General features: G+C 40.8%; 1 protein-coding gene across 1 annotated transcript; it reads right to left on the reverse strand.

The window, feature by feature from the left end:
* Positions 1-699: 699 nt before the first annotated feature.
* LOC133933075 (kinesin-1 heavy chain-like) lies at positions 700-21,725 on the reverse strand. Its single transcript, XM_062380032.1, has 25 exons — positions 21,600-21,725; positions 15,482-15,611; positions 14,726-14,799; positions 14,518-14,622; positions 14,384-14,432; positions 14,234-14,289; positions 13,742-13,829; positions 13,347-13,471; positions 13,055-13,159; positions 12,639-12,784; positions 11,704-11,852; positions 9,646-9,845; positions 8,147-8,215; positions 7,625-7,831; positions 7,389-7,532; positions 6,515-6,703; positions 6,150-6,267; positions 4,937-4,992; positions 4,312-4,421; positions 4,128-4,229; positions 3,958-4,018; positions 3,089-3,160; positions 2,063-2,167; positions 1,746-1,953; positions 700-833 (listed from the first exon to the last, which is right to left on the reverse strand). Exons 1-25 carry the CDS (start codon positions 21,723-21,725, stop codon positions 700-702), a joined length of 2,928 nt encoding a protein of 975 aa, XP_062236016.1.
* Positions 21,726-23,005: the final 1,280 nt, after the last annotated feature.

The following is a 23,005-nucleotide window of genomic DNA, read 5'->3' on the forward strand; positions in this document are numbered from 1 at the left end:
ACGTAAGGGTTCCAGTGATGAATAATAATTGGGAAGCTGATGAGTAAGTGGCTTTTTGAAACTGTTGCAACAAAGGAAAGCAGTATAAAGAAGAGAGAAGGCAGAGAATACTGAAAAGGTTCACAGGTGTACTGTCTCCCTCAGCTCCTATTCATCTGACAGAAACCAGGACGTGGTAAACACATTAATCTATGCATGAAACCGATCATTTCAATCATCTGCATGAAACAACGATTCATAAGCAGAACAGTGTCACTAAGAGAGATGTTTTTTTTAAGTATCTGCAACTTTTTTTGTCCCGGTCACAAAGTTCACAATCTGATCAAAAATGGAAAGTATCCAAGAGAAAAGAGAGGTAAGAGAATAGGAACAGTCCTCTCTCTCTCTCTCTACTGTACAGTATGATAGCGTCTTCTGTAAGAAAAGTGTTTGCACAGTCAAAGGTTAACTATAAAGGACAGGTCATATGTAAATCAGTGTACACTATTTACAAACACTTTGATTTTGGAAGAATAGTGCAGTGATTCCAGGTGGAAGATCAGTGTTGTGGTCTTTGGTTTCATGTTGTTGGGGGGGGGGGGGGGGGGGGGGGGGGGGGTCGATCAGCGTCCTCATCAGCTGTAGAGGAAAACAGAAGGAAAAAAAAGTTGAATATCTTATCTATCAGCTGTTTTAAATATGGGACTGAGTAATCATGGATCATGATGCATTCTTCTCTCGCCTGTTGTCACTGTCTTCTCTGATGCCGGAGGGCTGGTTGTTCTGGATGAGGTTTGACCTGTTGGCGCTGGTGATCAGGAGAGAACTCAGCTGGCCTGGTCTGATGGGCTTGGCTGGGTTGGACACAGAGAAGGAAATGTGGGTCACATGCCGAGCTAAGGTTGAGCTGTGGCCATCTTGTCGAAGGCTGTTCACCGTTTTTGTCAGATTTTCACATATCAAGGTTATTTGTCTTCTTACTAAAAGGAAAATTATAAACTACGACCACTCTCAGAGCTCTATATTTAGTCAGGTAGAGGTCAATCTACTTTAGTCTGGAAACAGAGAGACTCAAAGATAAAAGGTTCAGTGTGTAGAATTTAGTGACATCTAGTGGTGGAGTTCCATGTTGCAGCTGAATACCCCTGACCTATCCCTCCCCTTCCAAACATGGGAGAGAACCTGTGGTAGACTTCACTTGTTACGAGGTAAACAGGTTTTTAGTTTGTGCAGTTTTTTGCTACTGTAAAAAACATGGGGGCCTCCGTGGAGAGGACCCGCTCCAATTGTAAATATAAAATATTGAAATATAAAGGGCCCATCAAAGGGTAAATTAAAAAATTGGTACAATTAAGATGAAACACACTAGTGAAAACATCACTAGGATTATTTATGCGGATAAATCTTTTACCTAAATCGTACACACATGACCTTTAAGTGGTGAAGGGTCTGCTCATGACCTGTCACAACCTGTCCTGACAGTGACAAAACAGTATATAAGTATAATTGCCAACATATCCAACTATTTAACAAAAAAATTGCTGTAATGTTAGATATGAAGCTTGTCTGAAGTCTTAAAATAAAATACACCGTTAACTCTTAAAACTTATGTCCCAACATTCCAGATAACCAAGCTAAATTTAGTATGCAGTCAAACCTTACATGTTAGAGACCTTCTTTTACGAAAAACACCACATTTATTTGAACGTCAGAGTGTGTTTTTCCAAAAAATGTCATGTCTTTTGTGTGTAAGTGTGTCCACCAACCGATGGAGGCTCTCCTGCCCATGTTTTTGGGCTTGACAGTGTCCTTGATGCGCTCCATTTCCTGCTGGTAGTTCTTCCGTTCGCGGGCTGCATTCTCTTTGGCCTCCTTTAGGGCGGTCTCCAGGGGTTTCACCCGCTCAGCAGTGGCTCGCAGGCGCTTCTCCATCTTAGGGATCTCACAGCGAAGGTCTGCATTTTCCCGCACGAGCTACAGAGACACAAACAGATGACAGAAGGAGTGAGACCAGAGGATGAACGCACAAAAACTTGAGACTCAGAAGCTGGTGAAAGTATTTCGATGGGATGAATTATCTTACCTGCTTGTGAACTTTGGTGAGCTGCTCGAGGTTGTTCTCCAGGAAAGCGATCTTCTGTTTCTGGGCAGTGCTGAGTTCTGCCTCGTCGGAGTCATTGCGAGCATTCTGCCCAAGCACAAAATAATATAATTATCTGCATTTTTAAACTAGTAGAACAGAAAATATTTCATTTCACATGGAAATCAGATAAAATACAATGTGCACATTTGTTGGGTGTTTGGCAGCTGCTAAATGGTCAGATATTAATATTAAAAACCCTAAAGTCAATACTGCCCTTTGTTGATTTATTTATAGCCTACTGTGTTCCTTTGCAAAGCCGTTCAAAGAAAAAACTTGCCAAATAAACTAACAAATGCTAAAGTAACAAAATTACACGTGTGTGTGTAAAAACAGAACAACAGTTAGGAAATGTAAATGGTTTTCAGAAGAATGCATTGATCGGAAAGGTTGTTTAAAATCTACAGTTAATCTTCGCAAATGTTTGGCATACCTCATCTGAAGTGTATCAAGGTTGAGACCATCCTCTCGCTACTGGGATTCCATTTTCTTTAACATATCCGATTTTGTTATTTATGATGGCACTGGTTAATCATTCCAACATATTTTGGTTTCACCTCCCCTGGCAATTTTGTGGAGTTAAAATATTGCTGAATATTTAATGTTTTTCATCTAAAAGAACATCCGGTGTCTAAAAAAAAGCAAGAGGCCAGAAAGCCACACCGACGACGGCCTGGTTCCCTAATTTACAGCTGCTACCTTTGAAGAATCAGATGGCCTACTTATCGCAGCCACGTTCTGTTGTGTTCCCCGGATATATTAAAATTTCATTATGGTGCAAATTAAATGGAGTGCAGTCAGTGCATGAGCAGAATGTGGGGCCGTATGTCTCGTTCCAGGTAGACGCAGTGGTCTCGGCAACCACAGCTCCTGTGATTTTATTAGACCAGATTAAATCTCACACAGAACCAGATCACGGGAGGATGAGTGCAGTGATAATGTGCCGTGGAAACTGTGAGGACATTTTACCTTTTTGACCCTGGTGGATAAGTCTTGGACAAAAAGCCTCCTTAGGCTGTGAAGTGTCTGCAGCTCCCGGACCTGTGACAGTAAAGACACCCAGCTCAGAGAAAAGAATGACTTTTGTCCATCCAGGTTTTTGATGTGCTCTCTTCTGAGATTTCTCCCTCCAACCCAAAACAATGGTGGTGGATACAATTAATTCACAGCACTGATAGTGCCATGACTAAAACATATTAACGATCATTTTATAACAGTTTTAAAATTTACTTCTTAACATGTTAATACAGTATATCAGTAAATGTTATGTTTTCACCTGTTTCTTTGTGTGTCAGCTGAATAACGTGGAATTGTATTAAAAGCATTTTTAAACATTTACACTGAATTCTCAGGGGAATTCAAGGATTTTGGTTTTAGAAAAAATTTGGCACATTTAGCTGAGGGATGTGTATAACTGTTTGTATTTGCAATCCAAATGAAAATCCAGATATGTCTGACGTAAATGGTATTTCATAAGGGGCTGTTGGGACTTTGCATCACTGTCAATAGAACACTTAAAAAAGTGTTTCCACGTTCTGTACCGACTGTTTACTGAGTTTCCTTTGTCACTTTTATAGTATGAACAAACATTTCAAACCAGTTTAGAAGTGGTCTTTAGTTTGAAAAACTGCTTAAAGCCCAAATGGATATTACACACTGAAAAGGGTATAATCCCCAACAATGTCGACACTGGTTATGGATCAAGAAGTTGCAATTCAATTTTTAAAATGTCACCACCATCAGTTCACCACCTACCTTGCCTCCTACCATAAAATCCTACCATAAAATCTAAATCTTCGATAAAAATAAAGGTCTGAATGAGCATGCCAGTAACTGACCACAGTCTCCTCTAGTCCCTTCAGGTCCTGGCTGCCCTGCTCCTGTCTCTCCTGCATCGCCCTGCAGGATGTAACATGCATGTTATTTAATGCATACCAGTATATACTGTAATTGGAAACAGGCGGTAAGCAGAATTGTGAAGAAAAAATAACAAATGCGGAGCCGTTACGTGAGTTCTAGCAGTTGACGGCTCTTCTCCTGGTCGACACCTTTGAGCTTCTCATGCTCCACTCTCAGCCTCTCCTGCTCCAGCATGATCTTCTGGTTCAGACTGCACAGGGGGCAGGGACACTATCAGTACTGAGCCATTGGTCACATTTACGGAGCACGCATATTGTGATGTGGTGTCTTACTCCTGCAGCTCTGTAATGACTCTCTCCTTGGTGTCCAGCTCATCTCTCAGGCTGCTGATCTGCCTCTGGTGGGTCTCTCTGTGGGACTGGATCTGCTTCTCCACAGCTTCCTGAAGAAAAGCAACCAGACAGCTCGTCTCAATCTCAAATTGGCAATTTATAAAATACTTTATAATCAGTTTTTTCTTTTGATCCATCCATTCATTTCCCTCTAAGGTCTGGTCACAGGGACAGTTGGTGAAGCAGGTATTCCATACAGCCTCAGCAATGTTTTTTAGCTGCTCATATGGGACTCCATGGTGATCCCAGTGCAGATGGGACATAAACATCTTTCCAGCGAGTTTTGGTTCCATCCTATGTTCTCATCCGAGTAGGACTATCCTGGAAGACCTCCAGAGAAGGAGCCCAGGAGGCTTCCTGATCCAATGCACAAACTGCTTCAACTGCCTCCTTTCGATGTAAAAGGAGCAGCAGCTCTGCTCTGGATGGTTGGTTCATCACCCCATAAGGCAGCGCTCAATCACCCCACAGAGGGAACTCATATTCGCTGATTCTATCTGCAACTCCCAAATAACAGATCACATGACCACAGATGAGGGTCGGACCAGGGCCAGCTCAGACCTACCTTGACTTCATTGGCAGACTGAACCTCGTTCTCCTTCTCCATGGTGTTGACTTTCTCTGGAAGGAGACAAAAATCATGAGAAAATCTGTGAATGCTTGGTCATAATCTTAATAATGGTTTCCAGGCCTTTGGTACAATAGCATGGCAGTGGTGGAAGAAGTAACTAAATCAAAACAGTAAAAAAAAGACCAGTATGCAAAAGTGTTCCATTGAAAGTATAGAATAGATGTACTGTAAGGTTTCAGTTGAAGTACACATGATGCAGAATGAATACAAATCAAGCTACTGATTCACTGCTACACATTGACCTAATGTATCTCATCTACCGGAGTCCAGGCCAAAAACAACCCATAGCCCTATCCGGGTGATTCTGCATCAAATACCCATATTGCAAGTAGCTGTACTAGTACCACACTATATATGTTTTCGAAAGTAGATGTTAAACAATGCATCACAGGGCTGTACACAGACACACAGGGGCAGGTGCTTGAGTGAAAAAGGGGTGCCCCACTCATAATCATTAATAGTAATGGTGTAGTATAATATTACCAGTAGTCCCAGTACCACATGAGGATGTTTAATAGTTTTAATAATTCACACAATGAAAATTATCTTACATTCATAATTTCTATATGTATACTATTTATATATTGTATATAGATGGTATAAATCTATATAAAATGTATATATTGTATATAGTACCGCTGGGTTAGCATCACCTGTCTGATGATTTTCTTTTCTCAACAGTGACAAACAGTGTTGAGGCTTTTATTATTATATTATTACCAGGTTGAAACCAAAGAGATCATGTCAGGGAAAGATAGCGGTGATGCCACACTGGAGGGAGCTCGATTCACGTGCGCAAACAGTGGTGGCGGTGATGAGTCAAAGAAGGATGGGCAGGAGCTTGTGCGGTCTTGCAGAATCAGAAGTTAAATGTATTTGTCGGACATCAGTTTTATTGAGGATTGATGCCATCATTGGCTATCTAAAAAATGTATAGATTTCAATTTTGTCAGAGGCAAAAGGGTTGTTACTTGAGCAACACCTGGGCTGTATATGTACACATGCCTGATTCCTCATATTATTTTAATATAGCATATGACTAGCATGTAGAAAAATATACAATATTTACTTCTAAAACGTAATGAAGTTATACCCAGGTACAGTAATTGTAAATGTACGGCTAAAGACCACAGTGTGTTGTTCTGACCTTCAGCTTTGATCCTGACTATTTCCTCATTGAGAGAGTCCACAGTTTCCTCCAGCTGTCTTTTCTTGTGCTCCACATTCAGGAGGCAGTCGGTCAGCGACTTGATTTTCGCCTCACACTGGACACCAGCAGGGGAAAGAGAGAGATGAGAGAATGTGTGTTTGATGAGTGTTTAAAATCATCACAAACTCTGTGTCACCTCCTTTTAAACCCAGAATGAATAGTGTTGGACCTGCAGAGACCCGTCATCTTGTCAAGCTGCTGTTTCATTGATAACCAATGGTCTGGCTCTTTAGTGAGCTGCCACGTTTGTCTCCATGGTGACAGTATCCATGATGGCAGAGGCAGCAGTGGGCAGCAGTTACCTGGGAGATGCGGAGCTGGCAGGACGTCAGCTCCAGCTCCGTCTCATCCCTCTTCTGGGTGCTCTCGGCCTGGGAGCTCTCCAGTATTTTCCTGCGCTTCGCCATCATCTTCACCTCGGACTTCATCTTGCTGATGTAGAGACGCACCATAGTGAACTCTTCATCGATGTGGCCACTGCTCTCTTGTTGCTGAGGGGTCAGAAAACACACTTGTTAGGCGCCAGAAGTTCTGCTCCATGTATCTTGTTCCACATGTGTTTTTGCTCAGTGTCACTGCAGGTAAAAGGAAAAAATGTTGTCAAATGAATATCTGATGTCTCCCCTGCTTTGCTGAGTACTGGCAGGTATGGCAATAACTTTTCATTAATCGGAGGATTCTTTCACCAGAGTTCTGGATTTAGGAACTGGATTTATTCTCAATGTTATTCTGGATGTCATTCTGGATCAATATCTTATTTATAAATATATATATATTCTTATAATGAACTGAATATTTTTTAAGACTGATGGCCAGAAAAAACAAGATATTTGAAGACAAAGCTTTGGGCAATGAAGATATTTAAAGGGGCACTTTATAAAGTAAATGAAAAAATTAACTAATTGACTGAATAAATAATGACATAAATATTTCTGCTCCCACACATAAAATCCATCCCTGAGTTCAGATCACAAACAAACAGACTTAATGATGGTAAATGTTTCCATGGATCACGGTGTAGACAAAGACAATAAATTGGACTCTAATAGAGGAAGTGGATGATTTAACTACTCTGGCAAATAAGCTGGTATCTGTCATTGAGATTAGTGTGAAACTTTGGTTTAAAACAGGCTACTGAGTGTAACAGGACTGTGGGTCGTGGCAAAGACCAGAAACCTTAATGTCGTTGCATCCCACAGCGTTGCCGATCTCAGCCAGGTCTTTGAGCAACGACGACATCATCTCAGTGACCCTCTTCTTCTGGTGGTTGGTCATCTCCTTCAGCTTCTGCAGCTCAGAGTCGATGGAGGTCAGGGAGTTCTGGAGGAGGGTGGAAACAAAAACGCGCACCTTACAAAGTGACAATATGTGTGATTATCGTTTTTCATGGTTTCAGATGAGTTCAAAAGTACCGATTTCTGGTTCAGCTCCTCACTGAGGGCCTCAAACTCTAATGATTTGTCCTCGACTTCCTGACTCTTCTGGTCATAGTTGAGGGCCAGCTCCTCTAAGGCCTGCAGCACCTCCTTCACCTCCTCCTTTGAGGTTTCGTTCTCCGCCAGCAGCCGGTTTAGCTCCGTCTGCAGGATGTCGTGGTCGCGTCGGGAGGCATTTAAGAGCTGCGGGGGCGGACAAGGAGCGGAGACGATATTCAGTTATGTTTGGTTTAATGTCTTTGAGTCTAAAATTCATCATAACGGACTCTACTGAATACATTTCTGCACAGCTAAAGAACCTCTTGTGCTCAATGTGCTTCAGGTCGCTCTGCTCGCTAAGGGGGAGCTACAGTGTGACCTCTCCTGCAGGGCGACTAATGGTCTTAGACTGGGCTCATGGCAACAGGAACGTCTGCAGAGCTGAAGCACAGTGGGATAGGTGGGAGGGGAGGGGATAGGACAGGAAGGGGGATAGGGGGAAAGGGGGTGTAGTGTCACCTCCTCCTGGTCCAACAACTGCTCGTTCAGCTCCTCCATCAACTGAGACTGCTGGTTAATCTCATCGTCCTGCGGGAAGAGAAGGAGAGAGAAACACAACTCTTTGACTCACACGTTTATGCTTTCTCGTCTGGATAACTGCAATGCACTTTATCCAGGATTACCCACATTACAGACAAGCTACTTCTGTTGATAGTTTTAAGAAACAACCCAAGACCCATTACTATGATCTTTCTTTTAATTGTACTGATCCTTTGTTTGAACACCATATGGTCTTTGTTTTAACACCTGGTACTAGTTTTATATCTTTTTAATTTATTGCAAACTTGTTCTTATTGATTAATCTCATTTCATGTCTTTGATTTTATTGTGAAGCATTCTGAGATGAATTTTATGTATAAAAGGTGCTGTATAAATAAAATGTATTATTACATATTCATATTATTATTCACCCGTCTGTTTTCACTGCAACCCTGATCTTTAACATGAGTAAACTATACCACCTGCTGGTCACAAGAAATACTACAAGTGAGAAGGACCCTATGGAAGGACAACACATTTGAAGCTTAGAGTGAAAACATGAGTGGCATCCTTACAAATAAAGCTAATAATATCACATTCTTTATTTTTGGATGTTAACTATTTATCCATACCAATAATTGTGTATATTGATGAAAAGTTATTGGTTCCTATTTGCAAATGTTTACTACAATAGAAAAAAGACAAGTACTAAGTAATTACAGTAATAACATGGCACACATTTACTTTCCTTTTTGGGCAGTGCAGACTTTTCAGGGGGAAGAGAGAAATCCTTTTTAGTTCCTGATGTTCATTCATTGTCCATAGAAATATCTTAAAAAAATGTCATTCTCCATATTGTAACGCAGGTTGTAGCATTAAACTGATGATGCTAATTTCTCACAATTACTTTGAAGTATTAGAAAGACACAAACGTAACGTAGGTTTGGCATTCAAATGTAAAACCATTTAGGTTTCAGTAGAGACTCACTGAATTGTAAATTTACTTAAATAAAGTACGACTGAAAAAGTATAAGCTACTTAATACTTTCAAATAAGGTCACCTAAGATATGCTCAGTCAAATTGTATCTGGTAGTTAAGCACCAGGTCACTGCTCACCTTCTTCATGGCATTTCTATTTTTGATCTTTAGGTTTTTGACGGAAATCAACTATTGTGATAATGATATTATTCTGGGGTTTTTGTTCAGTCACATTTACTATTTCTAGGATGTCTTCATATTCCAATGTATTGATTGTATTAGCATATTGGACTCGATGTGTTGGGCAGAAACGTTACTCTTACCTGAGATCAATGACAATGTTCTGTTCCGACCAATCGAACAACACAACAGCCATGAACACTGCAGTTCAAGATTCTCGTGCACATACCACCATGAGCATCGAAGGCTTTCTGTTAGGCGATAAGATATGCGAGCAAATATCATACCGACACCTTCCGTTCAGGGGATCCCTCCTCACCTTGTCATCCAGCTGTTTGTAGAGTTTGGCCATTTCAGCCTCACACTTCTCTTTCTCCGGCCCGGAGAGTGTGACCCCGGGCAGGGTGCTGAGGGCGGGCGTGGGTACTGTTTTATCGTTGTTGAGGGCGGTGTCTATGGCCAGGACCTCTGCCTTGGCCTTCTCTTTATCAAACTGTTCCTCAGCTGGCACATTCTCTCCTGCAAAGGGAGACAGATGGGTGACCATCAGTCCCCGTCCTCTCTGCTCGTCCGCTCATTATTGTTTCAAACTCGTGTGACAACTTTCGAGGTGTCGATAGAAATAAAAATACAACTTTTAATAGAGCAGCACAGGCATGACCATGCATATATTTCTAAAGTCAACCACGACATTATTCTTATTACACTGCCAATATCCAACCAAAGAGTTCTTTCATAAAGCTTGTCTTTTTCAGTCCTAAGAAAAGACAACAGTGTGGGATGCAGCTCTAACTAATGAGAGATTGATTTTTTTACTGAGTTTGTGTTGTTTCAGCTTTTTTCATCTCAGCCATGGGTTTTGGAAATCTTAGGTCTGTGGAATCCCCTTCGCCCAGCTTTATTTAGTTTCCCTCAGGTTTTCTAGGCCTTTGAAATAGTAATTGCTATTTCTTGGGCAAAGATAGCCTCATATTGCTGTTTGACATAACTTTAGATGACACCGAAAACACAAAGAAGGTCTGGGCTGAGGTATTTATTCCTTTCTGACTCTAGGAAAGTGTAAAAAAAAAGTCTCTTGAAAGTCCAACACTTGCCTTTGTTCCTCAAAATGACATATTCGAAAAGGTTGTCCCCTTACAGCCTTAAAATGGCTTAAATGTACCACATTCCTTGCTCAATTCTCACTGTAGCCGCACAACCTCACAGCTCAACTGCAAATAGGGAAACTTTTCCATCTAATGAGCTCTGGCAACAAGTTAACAGGATTGTTTTTTCTTAGGTTTGTGACATCACAAGCCCTCTCTGTTTGAGTCAGTATTTCGCAGACTGGAATCTGTTTGCTTCGATGTTAAGGTGTAACTTTTTTTTTTTTTTTTTAGATTAGATTCAACTTTATTGTCATTGCACAGTACAAGTACTTATACAACGAAATGCAGTTTAGCGTCTAACCAGAAGTGCAAAAAAAAGGAGATAAAGTGCAGAGTATTGTGCGTATATGAAATGTAAATAAATAAGATATGTACAGTAGCAAATATATATGGAATAATACAGTATTGACAGATATTGTATGATATAAGAACTATGAGCAGTAATAAAGGAAATAGTACAGTATTAACAGCTTTTGTATGATACAAGAACTATTAGGAGTAAGTAATAAATCTCAAGTAGTACAGTATTAACAGGTATTGTATGATATAATAACTTAAAGCAAGATAAATATATGAAAATATTTAAAAAATATATAGATATGAATATACTATAGGCAGGATAATACAGTAGTAAAAAAAGTGACAGTGTAGTGCAAGTGTTCAAATGTTCAGTGGTAACTAAGTAACTACTGCTATTATACTTAATAGGAATACTTAAATGCTTATTTCACTCTGTCTTTTTATCATATAATCACAAACCTAATTTTCACTGGAGATGGACGTTCACCAAATTACAAATATTAAGGCTATTCTACATGATCTCCTTTGATAAGTATTAACTAAGTTAGAATATTCTTTCACTCCAGTTCACTGAGCCGCCCCTGAAACAGTTTAAAGCCCTATAGGGGAGGCCTGCCTCCAACTGTGAAAACATCTGATCTAATCCAAACCATTATAAACCAAAGTTATGATCATCTGTCAGACTCATTTCATTTAGGCTCATACACTATATTCAATTTAAAAATCTGTATCTCAGGACAGATGTTCCTGCCTTTGAATGGAATGTTGCACTGCAGGGGAAAAGCTTGATCAAGGACAACATACGTGCTGCTGTATGAATAAGTCGGCCACATTATCTTCAATTATTCTTAAAATATACATCCAAAATCTCAGTGGTTGTATAAAAAGATGAAGACATAATATGCGTTCCCACTTGTGCACGTCCTCACCGTTCCTCCAGCGGTTGAGCTCGTTCTCCAGCCAGTTGGCTGTGTTTTTCAGCGTCTTGTTCTTCTCCTTCTCTTTCTCCCACTTGCTCTTCCACTGCTCTGCGGTCAGCTCCACGTTCAAACACACGTTGTTCTTTATGGTCTTTGCCCTGGTGAAGGAGAGGTGAGAAAAACACAGCCATCAACCACCCGGCCACATTTAGTGTGTTGTTTCCCCTGCAGGACCGAGTGACAGGCTGACGTTTCACAGTATTTGTTTGTCCTCACAATGCCATCCTTATCAATGGATAACACTGCCAACGTTGCAAGTCATTTCTTATTTAGAGGCACTCTGACTAGTACTGAACATTCTTCACATTTCAGGAAATATATGCTTTTGCTTTCTTTCTAGAGTTAACTGAGAGGGTCCCATATCTATGCACTAAATATGAAGCTACAGCAAGCAGACGGTTAGCTCAGCATACAAAGAGGAGAAGCTGGGGCTGGCTAGCCTTTATAAAATCTTAGCGGCCCATCTTCCTGTTTAGAGACTGTGTGACCTATCCCCAGGACTCACTGGTGCAGCTAAACAAACATGAGCCCTCACTGGCTTCCTATGCATTAACATGTGGAAACCTCTGCAGTGGTTTTTGTCAGAGTGCATTATTTTTTATTATTTATTATTTCAGGCCTGGTGCTTTACATACTGACTCCAATGTATTCCATGGTTTGACATATAGTTTGTGTGCGTGGGTATTTAAGTGGTAGTGTCCTTGTACTTATGTTTTTGTGAGGACGGATTTGAGCTTACAGCCTACAGAGTGGAAACATTTTGGCAAAGTGAAGACATTTTGGCCGGTCCTCACCTTCTGACCTCAATTTTAATGGGCTGTTCAAGGGTTTAGGGTTTTAGGGTTTATGTCTCCTTACTAAGATAGATGTACAAACATGTGTACCTTTGTCCAAACTGCAGGGTTGACTTGGTCTCTGCATCGTTGTAGGAGGAGGGCGAGCAGCAGATGACCATGGTCGTCCGACAGTTCCCTCCCAAAGAGTCCTGCAGGATTCTGGTCATCTTACTGTCTCTGTACGGGATATAGGCCTGACAGAAGACGTAGATTGAAATACACAGGGTCCACATTGTGTTTCTGAGATAATAATTGACAATCTAAGTTGAATTTTAGTGTCAATGCCATATCTTTTAGATTATACTTCATTTAAACACCTGGCTCTTAATCATATTTGATTTCTGGATATGGATTCAAATTTTCTAAATATTTTTTGGAAGATTGATACCAATAATGGCAGCACAGGACCGATCACTCAAAAAACCAATTCCCCCCCCAACCACAGTCGGTGTTGATTGTCTCACCGAGCCCTCTGCCAGAGCGGAGATGACAATCCCCAGTGAAGACAGAGACTTGTTGATCATCTTGGCTTCATCCAGCACTGTGCCCTCTGCTCCGGTTTTACCCACCTTTGAAACACACACACACGGGAGAGTTCTCATCATAATGCTCGAACCGGGCGACCACAAAGAGCCACGACTCTCCAAGCAGCCACGTTATATAGTGAAGATGATGGGGAGGAGTAAATGAAAGAGGGTACCCTATGGACGAGTGTGTAAATGTGAGTGTGTGAGAGAGAAGGAGAGGAGCTCATACTTTTTCACTCCCAGCCAAATCGACGAGGTAAAGTTTTCCGGTCATTTTCTGCTCAGTCAGAGAGTTTTCCTGCTTGATGTTGATGAGAAAGATGCTGTGACTTCGGGAACTGTGCTCATTCATGTCTGAGACCCACACAAACACACACACACACACACACACACACACACACACACACAATTAGTTGAGAATAATTAGGCTCAGTTTATTTGAGTATAAGACATGACGTAGTGTGTATTATAAAATATTCCTAAAAGGTTTTTTTTTGGTCTTTGGTTGTGTGTGAAGTACAGATATCTCTTTGGCCGATGGGAGTCTGGCTGCAGTCAGGAGACTCCGCAGGATTGAACCCATGAGAGGCTGCAGCACTGAGGGCCCTTAGTGTAGGAACTCACTTGTGACAGCCACGTGTCTGCTGTTTTTGCCTTCATCTATGGCGTCCATGACCTCTTCGGGACTGCACACAAAACGCTCAGTACACCCCTGGGGACACACGCACATCACAAGGAAACGCTGTGTTAATCTGCCCAGCAGCAGCAAGGCCTTACAGAGAGACAGTGTTACGCACTCTATCAGCTGGAATTATGTTTTTTTACATCTCTTCATTCCTCCATCTAACCTTGAACAAACCTATCGTTGAATTGAACAATTTTACATTCCTTTAAACAATCATTTGTGGTGTGAAGACTCAGTTAAGTAAAATGCACCTTCATCTCATCCTGCAGATCACAGTCGTGCCAGTGTTCTCATCTGAGCTGCCTTATGTCATTCATAACTAATGCATTACAAACCAGCTGGGACTAACTTGTGACTGTGGCATTATGGAACAGACAATATTTTGCACTTAAAAATAATACTGCTTAAAATTAAATCTCCTCACGTCTCACCTTGACATAGGGCACCCGGTTTTTATCCTCGTGAACAGAAAGGTTGGTCTTTGATGCTGTGGAGGAAAAGGAGAGTAAAGAATATGTCAGAATTAACCATGTTTATTTCAGGATCACAATGATGAAAGACCACGAGGGAAGATTACATACGGTCCAACAGGTCCTTGATTTTATCAAGATAAACTTCAAAATAGGAAACCTGTGAAGCAAAGGTCCATAATGAGACGTGACCACTTAATGCCATGTGCTCGCTGTCACTTGAAAGCATCTTGAGTAAAACCTACTTTGATATGAAACTCCAGGTTCTGATCCATGGAATAAATGTGGTTGAAAATGTCATGAACAATTCTGGGAATGACGCCCATCATATCTGCGTCATGGAGTCTTCCCTTTAGGAGACAATTTGCAAAAAAAAGAGAGTATAAATAAAACAGTGAAGAATCTTACACACAGTATGTTCTAACAGTGGGAACTTTTACTGTGTTATATTACCTCCATGGTGTGTGTTTTCCCAGAGGAGGTCTGCCCATAGGCAAATATTGTCCCGTTGTATCCCTCCAGAACATCTGTGCACACCAAGACAAAGCAATATCTCATTTAGTTTTGAGGATAACGTATTTCCAGGGTTAGTTTGTAAGAGGCCACAGGCTCTACTGTAAAGATCAAAGTGTATGAACCAGGTCGTGTTTGCATTTAAAGCATGTTCAAATCCGCTGTTGCTAGTTGAACAGCGGGAAAAAGTCGAAGCTCCAGTTGCAGGCGTGTGGTTCAAAAGAGTTGTATTTAGTTTCTAAATTATTCACGTGCGCATTCGAGGGTAACATGCAATAAACAAATCAGAGGGCCACTGTCTAGGTTGCAGGTGCATACGGTGTGGTCATTCGGAGGGAAAGGTTCAAGGTTCATGACTTTGTTTTAACATCAAATCCGGTAGTTTTGGTTTCACGTCGCAATTTAGGGAGCAGACTAAAAACCATTGTACGACATTTGTCTGTCCTGTTGACATCAACTCCAGGGAGTGTGTCCACCTACAATTGCCTGTACTTCAGGCAATTGGTCCGGAAGTCCAAAATATCCTAAACAGGGTTCTCACACTTCAAATGAATTGAACCAGGTTTCAGTCTGATCCGGACTGAGACCACCTCAGTTTGTCTTCACCTTCCACATCTGTTATTTTGGTTTGTACTAAAACGAAAAGTCTGAAGGTCTGGACCCCACACGGCCCCTTGGTCTACCGTGTATTCTTACCTTTGACAATCTTCTGAGCCCAAGCATTGTAGAACTGTTCCTGAGTTGTGGTGGACTGGAATACACGATCAAAGTAGAACGGTTTACCCTGTGGAGAAGAGGGGCCATCATCAAGCAGCAGTTTACAACATCAACAATTTCCCTTATCGCAATGCAACAAAAGGCACACGCTCCACTGATTGTCATCAATTCAATATGTAGGTGGGATACTCAGTTTTTGTTTATTTGACAGTTGTCAGCACGTGACAGTTCAGTTACACAGATTAATAACCTGCAAAGGAAAAATATTCTGACTCCTAATGTCAGTTTGCAATGATGGAAACCATGATATTTCCTCCATGGCAAGGCAGGTTTATTTGTAAAGCACATTTCAACAATAAGGCAATAAGACAACACAAAAAAAGCATTTACAAAGAACTTAAATAAGCTAAGTACAGAATAAATAAATGAAATGAGAAATAAAACAGTGCAATAACAACTGTGCAGTGTAAGAAAGGAGTAATTCATTCTTTAAAGAAAAGGGACTGGCAAACAGGAAAGTTCTCAGCATTGATGATTTAAAAGCACTAAGATTTGCAGCAGACTTGCAGGTGGGAGTTTGTTCCTCAAATGTGAAGCAGAGAATCTGATGCTTCTCCAGGTTTGGTTTTGAGTCCAGGCACAGAAAGCAGACATGCTCCAGGTGACCTCGGGGGTCTGGATGGTTCAGAACATAACGGGAGATCAGAAATATATTGGGCCCTGAACCTTTCAGTGGTTTATAAACTGACAGCAGGAGTTTGAAGTCGATTATTTGACAGACAGAGAGCCAGAGTAAAGATTTGGGAAATTACCCTCTGAGTTTCATAATAAAAGACATTAGATCAGAGAGCGTTATGTAATAGATTTGGTGTGAAAGCAGGGATTCACTGTGCTTGTTCAAACAATTAATTTACCGGGATGAAATGCGACTCAATAGCAGCTGTACAAGAAACACGGGCCTCATTCGGTGAGAATTTATTGTATTGAAAACTGCAAAAAAACTAATAATACACCGTTTGAATGAAACAAAGTTTCAGCCATTTAAACTTCTCTTTGCACCTGATCACATGTTTGAGCAGGATCTCAGCCGCCTGATACTGAAACAACACTGTTCAGGACACAAGTCAGCAGAGTTTGCACCTGTTAGTGACGGACTGTCAAACAGAGTCAACGCATGACAATCTAAGTGGAAACAAACAAGAGTAAAATCAGCGAGCTTCCGATCTACATATGAAACTCACACTCAGAAAAATCATGCAAATCAAAGCAACACAGATGAAGTCATCTGACATGATAACCTACACAGCAAATGGTTTGTCTGCTGCTGGAACAAACAAGTCAATATGTTCACTGTTATTACAACGTGAGAACATTTTTTATTGAATTTCCTTGGATCTTGACACAGACTTTTGGTGACGTTGTTTCCACTCCAGTGTAACAAGGGTCTCTGAGTAGCTCAGATCTGAGAACAGACTTACATAACCACTTGGTAGAGGAGACAATCCATCTGATTTGGATTTCTTATCTCCTATGTGACTCAAACCAAGAGGGCGATAGTTATAAGAAACTGCACTTATGATCAAGTCGTGACCATAATAATGAATAAGACTAAGACTGATTCAGCCGATCAAAGTGGGACCAAGGAGTCATCTGCCTGCTCTCCTATACAGACACACAACAGATCAACAGGTTCAACTCTTTCATAATGGATGATATTTCCCTCTCTTGTTCCTCAATGACACTGAACACAAGAACAGGAAAGAGGAGGAGCCTGCCACTGCAAACAGCTCTCAGAGAACATCAGAACTAGCTTGTTGTCTCTGCTGACTATAAGAAAAGTGGTGCAAATTTCAAAGTTTCATAAATACTCAGACTTCTCAAACTTGTATCGCTATAGTCCATATATACGGGGCTCCTCTAGGAGCTACCTAAAAGTGGTACACACAAAACAGGAGAATGCCAAAGCTTGCAGGTTTACCTAAGCTGCCCTCGGACACTGAACTCCGAGTGACAGGCTCTGGAGTTTCTGCTGTGATACATTAACATTGATACCTTGTTAAGCACATTCAGGGACATTCAACACTCTGGACTTGTGCACTGTCTATTTACACATGCATCAAGGTAAAAGAGAGCCTTTTCTGCATCCTCAGCACAGAATTCTGTCAGAACTTTGCTTCAAAATAAACCAGATTCATTTCGGAAACAGGTCCTGTTGAAGTTAAAATAGAAGATTTGGGTTGCAATTCACGAAGAGCAGTGCATGTAGGACCGCCCAAGCATCTCAAACAACGAGGAGCCGGTTGCAGGGACGGCTGGATGAAAAGTCACCAAACAAGAACTGAAAGAGTCTTATACAAAAAGCTACCAAAAGATTTTACTTACTAAGTACAGAGCATATGGTGTAATGTCCATCAAGGTCAGTATCTGTTTATGTGCAACAATATGTAATAATTCATAATAACCATGTGATGGTAACAAAGAGATCTGCCCAATATTTATACTGAAGAGAAGAAAAACCATACAGATCTTCCGCACCCACCTCTGAGCTCTCTGTCTCTGTGGTTGTCGGTCTGGATGTGATTCAACTAATGTTACTTAACTCAATTTCTACTGAATAACAGAATTGTCAAACAGATGAGTACAGTGTAAGTCACTTGACTTTTGGAAACAGCAGATAATTGTAATACTGAAACGATCTCCATAAAAACTAAGCAAACCTCAGAGAAAGCTCTGGAAAAGCTGTCAGTCAGGCCTCTAGTTAATAGATTTATGGGGAAAACCTAATCAAATGAAAACATAAAGCTTCATGGGCTAAATAATTATCTGTCGAGAGAGAGGTATTTGTATTGGATACACGATCTGCATATATTTTCATATTAATATGGGAAACCCAAAACGTTCTGCTTTAACACAAAAAAATTAATATATGCAAGTTAAACTATCTCTAAAAGGTTTTACCTACTCATTCTGATGTGAAATTAACCCTTGTGTAACCCTTTTATTATTTTAATGTTATTATTTTAGACTAAATGACTAAGAAACTGTGAGACTGTAATTGTCATATGTGTATTGTGTTACATATGAACTCTTATTGAAATCATCCTTTGTGGTTATTTGAATACGTCTTTAAAATGTTTCTTTCTTGCTAAATTTCAGTTTGAGGGAAAACGTGAACATGAAAAATGAAAGCTGCTAATACGATATTTTCTGCACAGATGTTCATTAGAAGACACTCTCAATGTTCCCATTATTGCTTTTGTTGAAGGTAGAGACATATACAGGACAGCTGATAAAATGGAACCGAGCAGCGCTACATCCACATTACTCCACGTGAGGCAACTGATTATCAGTAGGCCTATGACTTGGAATCAGTCGCTGCAAACAAAGCAGCTATTCATCCGTTCCATTATTTACGGTCACAGACATCAGGGGTTATAATTTGCCAGCAGTGATATTTTTCATCTAATCTGAAGCTACAGTCATAATAATTACCAGGAAAAAGCCTTTTGAACACTTTCCATTATGCTCTTTACATAAACAGACCTGGACCCACAGAAACATCATCCAAAATCTGATCATATCCATCCTCGTCAAACCATTGGGACAGAAATAATTCATTCTTGAAGCACAAATTCTATTATTTAAAACTTGCGTTGGGTTTAAGTGTGATTCGGGGGAGGTAATCCTCCTACATCCCCCCTGGTTAAGAGGGGAGAGAAGATGTTTCTCCTCTCATCGCCTCCTCTCCTCCCATTTCTCTCCTCCTCTAACCTCTTCTTATTCATTTATCTTTTTCTCACACTCTGGATGACGTTTCCTTCTCCCTCAGTTTGGGTCAACTCTCAAGGCGAAACCTTCCTTACAGTCACATTGTGGTGCTCAGGTCATCTTGAAGATATATCACCTTCCTGTTTGATACTCCTGCAGAGTCTTCAGCACAGGAGCCATCTTCCTGTTTCTCAATCCACCTGCTCTCTAAAGCCATCAGATGTCCTTCTCCCAGTGGTCTTCCTCTTCCACACTGGAGGGGCCAGGGAGTCTCTCCAAAGAAGCCAACCTAACCCTAACCCAACTTGCTCCTCTTCTTGTTGTTTTCTGTCCATCTCTTGTTGTTTCTGACCACTAGCGCTTGCTGCTAGTGGTCTCTTCTGAACTCTGCTCTTTGCTGCTGCTCCTTCATGACATTTTCATTTCCTTGATTAGTTTTTAAGAGCGCAGGGCTTTTCTCAGGTTGTGCAGGACTCCATTTGGACTGGTTCGGATCTTGTTCAGCAGCCTCTTGTCAAGATGACTAAAAGACATACATTTACACGGATTAGGTTGAAACAAACTTTGGATATATACACACATTTTATACAAATTCACATAGTTAATCTGTTCTTGTTACATGAAACACAGTTAAAAATACTACTACATATGTGTATATATACTGTACATTTGCTGACATTGCGGAGCCTCTCAGTGAAGCCAAGATAAACACTGATAAGATAAAGCAGGCTAGCTATAGCTAACACCACCATGTCACACGAATGCATATCATATCATGCAATGCGAAAAGCTACAAACCCAATAATAACATTATATTTGACAAACCCCTGTCTTTTTGCAAACAAACAAAAACAAAAAAACACATGTCAAATGATAGCCGGGCATGGATAGGCATAGATCTCCGCACTTAACCCCTAGTAACCCTAGTTACTTCATCAATCAACATGGTTCTAACTGCACTTCGCTTAATGGCCACAGAAGTAATTAGCAATTTTTCCAGCTAGAATAGTTAGAGCAATGAACAGCTCCACACATATCCATCTACCTTACTAGTGTTACAGACACACAGCGAAACAAAAAGTCCACTTCCCTTACTGTGTGTATCCGACACACAATAAGCACAAGGCAGCGGCAGAAATCTAAACTACTAAAAACAAACCTGAGAAATCATTATAATGTAAAACAGCAAAATAAATCTTATATCAATCTCATTTTTAGGCTGCTAATGACATTCCGTTTTTTGAAGAAGTTGTGTGATGAAGATTTTCATAAGTATCCTATTCTAGATATAAGAAATTCTGAAAAAGGTTGTGTGTCCTGCTGATAAACACTTACCAGTTTGCTGGAGAGGCTGCCGTGTCGTCCTTGTTGAAGGCCCGCTGAAGATTTTGCTGCAACCAGTTCCCGAAGTTGCTGCTTTGTTCCCAGCAGGAGATGTTTCTCTTGATGGAACTAAGTGGTACTAGACAGATCCCCAAAACGAGAGGGGGCCTTGAAAAGCCTGGATAAACTAGACTGATTCGTCTTCCCCAGTGTTTTTCACATCTCTGTATCAGCACCGAGTCTATTTTTAGATTTAATTGCCATTTTAATGTATAATGGGTGATGTATCACACATGGGTGTTTTGTTAATCTACTTCTTTGTTGCAGGAAAAAGTATATTGATACAAAATGAGCTGAAATATGCTGATATTATTCAAACTTTCTAATGCATCAGTATAGATGCACAAGTGTAGGTGTTGATTCAATTGTAAGGGTGGCGCAGGCTCAACTTTTCAGTCTCCTTTACAATTTTAACAAGATTGCAATATTGTAACATCATGAAAATATGAAGAATAACAGCTTCAGAGACGGAATCAGGTCTGACAATATAAAACCGATGTGCTTATATGAGCACGGTGCTGCTGCTAACATCCAGAAGATTGTGCGTAAAAGCGCAAAGGAAACCCGGGCGAGCATCTTTACGCACCGCTTAAACAAGCCCATGGAAAATGTCATGAGCATGAGCTACGTCTCCATGAACAAGCAGAAGTTTGTCTACAAAACAATGTGTTGTGGATTCATATTAAAGCAAATTAAACGAACCCAGGAGAAGAACTGATTGTGCCATCACTCGGCGCTTTTGTGGTGAGTGATGGCATCAAGTGATTCCTGATGGTAAGAAAACTTGTTCAATCTTATTCATCTTGGTTATTCTTGTTAACGTCGCATACGTTGAATGATAGTTAGAAAAGTATTGATAATAATCGTTGAGCTTGAGTTACATCAGAAAAGTGGAACAAGCACAGTCCAGTTCCTCCTCTATGAGTTAAGGTGCCCTAAAACTCACCAAGATATGCACGCAGTCATCCCCCACAAACTTGGGGATGTACTTGTCTCCCCGGGCCACCTCCGAGCTGTTAAGAGGCCTGAAGCGACACACCACCTTGATAGAACACTGCGCAGGGTCCGCCATCTCCGCCGCTGAGTGTGGATGGATGCAGCTCTGCTTGCTCCGGCTGCAGCAGCCACAGGGAGGCCGCGCCCCTCACACACACACTGACTCAACCTCACAGTCTGTGGACTGGACACGGCTGCTGGATCCCGTTGGTTCAGTTCACTCAATAAAGAAAACCTCCAAAATATTAACACTGATTCAATTAATTGATAAACCTACAGGGCAAAATATTTTATTATACGCCATAATAATAGATCACCACTACAGACAGTGTATGTTATATTTAAATTACATGTGAGATTAATAAAACCATATCTATAGATGATTACCTTCACGCTATGCTATGCTATGCTATGCTATGCTATGCTATGCTATGCTATGCTATGCTATGCTATGCAAGGCTATGTGTCATTATTTTTTTATATATTATATAATGCTATGCTATGCTATGTAGCAAACATTTAACATTTGCATTAGCACATGAAGTTTCTGTCATGGCTACTGTAATCATTTCTGTTGTTGACATGTTTCTTTCTTTTCCTGGATGGATTTGTCAGGATGTCAGATTGGATTAAGAGAGGAACAATGAAATAGTCACATCTTCATTGATTTTTCTGAACCAACACAACCCAATGTAAATAATAACACACAGGCCATTGCATTATTCCTCCAGTTATTGAACACACCATGTTCAATAATTCCATACATAAAAAACTCACAGTGGAGGCGTGAATCACTAAGGAACCCTGAAGGCTAATGAGATCCACCGAAGCTCATCTGAGTCATGCAAGAGTTAATACACTTGAGGAGACTGTTCAATGAAACCAGACTGGAGATATGGGTTCAAGCTTCTGTCAACTTTTTGAAAGTGTCAGCTGAGGTGTCACAAGACTTCTGAAGAAGAATCATCGATTGGCATAAAGTTAGAGATTATCACAAAGTCATCTTAAAGCGTTAAGATTTACATCAGTTACAGTCAGACAAACGCAGCTGTAGATAGAAATGATTTAGTTCTCTGGCCGCTCTCTCTGGAGGAGGACTCTCAGACCCAACGCACAATGATCAGTGAAGATAAAATCAACCCAAGAGAGAGAGCTGCAGGCATTTAAAAAGGACTCATAGCTGCTTATTGAAGTTCATATTCTCAAGACTGATCCACTGTAACACCTTTCCCTCAAAACTCACTCTCTCTCCTCCAACTTGTTCAGAACGTAGCAGTTGGAACAAGCGGCCTGAAGAGATAAGGCCTGCAGCTTTAGTCACTTCTTTAAATCCCTTTCCTGATGAAACTACAGTTG

The sequence above is a fragment of the Platichthys flesus genome, chromosome 21 (assembly GCF_949316205.1).
Source record: "Platichthys flesus chromosome 21, fPlaFle2.1, whole genome shotgun sequence".
Lineage (NCBI taxonomy): Eukaryota > Metazoa > Chordata > Actinopteri > Pleuronectiformes > Pleuronectidae > Platichthys > Platichthys flesus.